General features: G+C 33.8%; 1 protein-coding gene across 1 annotated transcript in view; it reads left to right on the top strand.

Moving 5' to 3' along the window:
* Positions 1-1,347, top strand: part of GIN1 (gypsy retrotransposon integrase 1) — a 52,700-nt gene extending 51,353 nt beyond the window's left edge. Inside the window, exon 8 of the mRNA XM_006900680.1 lies at positions 1,073-1,347. Within this exon, the coding sequence (XP_006900742.1) occupies positions 1,073-1,347 (275 nt within the window). The remainder of the gene's footprint in view (positions 1-1,072) is intronic.
* Positions 1,348-3,442: the final 2,095 nt, after the last annotated feature.

The following is a 3,442-nucleotide window of genomic DNA, read 5'->3' as shown; positions in this document are numbered from 1 at the left end:
ACTCTGAATATTGCACTGGAGCGCAGAGAAGCCAAAGCACAAGGAAGAACTCAAAATACTAAAGAGTGGAATAGAAGATTTCAAAAGGCAGCATGGGATGACAATGTAAAATATTACAATGAAATGTGCAGGGAGCTGGAGTCAGAAGCTCAAGGAACTGAAGAACAAATTCAAACCTCGAGTTGCTCTAATCAAGGATGCTTTAGGCAGAATATTAAATGATCCAGGAGGTATCAAAAGAAGATGGAAAGATTATACTGAGTCACTATATCGAAAGGAATTGTCAGACACAGAAGAATTTAATGAAACAACATATTAGCAAGAGCCTACGGTGATAAAAGAAGAAGTACAAGCTGCTTTGAAGGAGCAGCAAAAAATAAGGCCCCAGGAATAGATGGTAGACCAATTCACATATTTCAGATAACAGATGTTGCCCTGGATGTGCTCACCAAGTTGTGTCAAGAAATCTGGGGAACAACCACTTGGCCAACTGACTGGAAGAGATCGATATTTGTTCCCATTCCAAAGAAAGGTGACCTAACAGAGTGTGAAAACTATAGAACAATGTCGTTGATTTCACATGCAAGCAAGATTCTGCTGAAGATTATCCAAAAACGACTGGACCAGCACATGAGCAGAGAACTGCCGGAAGTCCAGGCTGGGTTTAGAAGGGGTCGTGGTACTAGGGATATTTTTGTGACCCATTAATTTCACCTATAAATGTTTATAGACACATTTAAAGAATATTCTCAACAATTTTTTTCAATGGCGGATCCAGTTTTGTAGCTTTTTAAAATCTATACCACAATTGTCCTTCCTTAACCAACTCTTAACCACTGGCAAGTCAGGAAAAGCTAAGTTTAAAAAAATCTTTGTTGATCTTTCTTGCATCATAATGTAATAACAATCAAAAGTGTATGTTATTATTCTTTCACTTGTACATTTATTGAATAGACAAGAATTTTACAAAAGTAATACTTATTAATTTTTCTTATTTTCCTCATTTAAACAATGTTTATGTTTAAAATCATGTTCAATTATTACTCTAACGAGCAAATGTTTCTTCTTTCAGACAATCTTTATTTCTTACAAGGTTCAATAGTAGCAGATCATGATTATATCGGGTTATCTGAAATTCCAGTTGGAGCATATCAAGCAAATATTCTGGTAGAAGATACAACTATTGCTGTAGTTGATAGTGAATTGCTGACATCAACCAAGGATCGTGAACTACTAGAATATAGAAATTCCAAAATCTCTCCATTGATAGAAGACCATGGCACTTTCGAAAAACAGACTTTCAGTCTGTTGGATTCTTCAAACCAAGTCCTTGAATACTTAAGTTAGTAAATATCAAAATGTATTTAAAATGCTTGTTCCTAATAGGTAAACCCTTGAATCTTTCATGTCTCATTTATCAGAGAGTTGTATAGCATAAGTATCTTTACACAATCTTGATAAATTATCTTGCTGTTCATTTTATAATTATTTATCTGTAGTTTTGACCATGTTTCATTGTTACTATGTATATATGTATGTGTGTTTGTTTATTTATATATGAAGAGGAAGCTTATCAAATATAGAATTTCCTTCCTCTAAAAAAGAATGACTAAATGAGTTTGCTTCATGGAAGTAAATTAAACTCTTACTCAAAACTTAAATATTTTCTATCTGTACTGATTTTGTCAGTTATAATTATTTGAGGGTATCCCTCCCTGATGTGTTTTTAAAATTTTGTTTCTAAATATTTGTTCATTTCCATAAAGTAAATTCTAACTCTCTATGATGAGATTAATAAATGCCAAAGCAACCATACAGTTATTTAAGTGAAACTTTCCTCTACCACTGGAGTTTATAAATATAAAGGAAAATGTTTAGGATTGTCTTTTGAGCTGTTATAAGATACAGATGATTTCATCTTTTAGATTGACTTTTTAGATAGTTTCAGATTTAAAATCTGCAACTGTATTACTGGTTTTGAAACTTTATTTCCATAATAAGTACTAAAGCCATAAGCATCTTTTAATAAGAACTTTATTTACTGTCTCACATACTTTGGACACATAACCAGGAGGGAGAAGACTATGCTCGGAAGGGTGGAGGGACAGCACAAGAGAGGGAGACCCAGGATGGGATGGATTGATGCAGAATTTTGAAGCTGTTATTTTTTTTATATATATCTAAATCACAATGAACAAAAACAAAACTAACTACACAACTACATCTAATTCCATAGTAAATTTAAGCCAGATTCCTGGAAGGAAGAGAACCAGAACACTGGTAGGTAATAGTTGGCATATTCATTAACACGTCAGGATTAAAAAGTCATTGTGGGGAACGCAAGCCATGAATCACTTTTAGAACTTTAGAACGTGTCATTTCCATGTATAAAACATTGACTTCAGTTACATTGTTTTTAAAAGTACTTACACATTTTAATGTACATGCTTGCTCTAATTGCGGAATCCTGTCAAGAGAAAAGAGAATCCACATTATATATCTAAGTATTTAAAAGTTATAAATCAAGAAAGGAAACTTTATTGGCAAATATATCATAAGGCTTCTGTTTAGAATTCTTGGATGCCTCACTGCAGTGGTGAAATACAGACAGCACAGGGAGAGCTAGCCACCTCAGAATCACCCTGACTCTTTGTCTCACCCCATATGTTCCCAGGAGAATACAATCCTAGTCCATGAAGGTGTGCATCTTAATCCTTAGCTGCCTGTTATATCTCCAGGGATAGATCAGGGCAGCCTCGAACTAGTTGGAGTGCAGACAGGCAACCCTTCAATCCAGTGGCCCCTTTTCTTAAGAAAGGCTATGTAGAAATAAATTTTTTTTAAATTGACCGAAAAATACAGACTATCTTTGTGGTGGTTTGTATGCCACCTAATGGTACTTTTACAAGCACTTAAAAACCATGATATGGAAGTGGAGATGCTGAATGAAAGGATAAATGTATTTTGAATTAATATTATTTCTTGGTTTGAAAAGTTATTTTTAAATTAAACTTGGTTTTTATTTATTTTTTTAATTAAATGTCATTTAAATTTCATTTAAAATTAAACTGTAAAGTGTTTCTGTATATATAAGAAAGGAATAATTCTGATTTCTAAAAGAAAACATTTTTAGCTATAGGATTCATTCATACACTTATAGATGAGTGTTGAGCATACACTTTCAACATTGTTTCTATGCTGAGCAAATTATGTGAGAAAATAGATATATGAAGAATATCATGAAATGCCAAAAGAGTGAGGATCTCTGTCCTGGAGGAAGTGCAGCCAAAATGCTCCTTGGAGGTGAGAACAGTCAAACATCATCTCAATTGCTTTGCAGTATCAGGGAGCTCCAGTCCCTGGATACAGACATGTTCAGCCAAGTAGAAAGTCAGTGAAAAAGAAGAAGATCCTCTAAGAGATGGATTTACATCATGGATGC

Source organism: Elephantulus edwardii, unplaced genomic scaffold (genome assembly GCF_000299155.1).
Source record: "Elephantulus edwardii isolate Elephantulus edwardi_28Jun2011 unplaced genomic scaffold, EleEdw1.0 scaffold00290, whole genome shotgun sequence".
Classification (NCBI taxonomy): Eukaryota; Metazoa; Chordata; class Mammalia; order Macroscelidea; family Macroscelididae; genus Elephantulus; species Elephantulus edwardii.
Note: the sequence above shows the minus strand (reverse complement) of the source record. Positions and strands in the feature narration are given on the sequence as shown.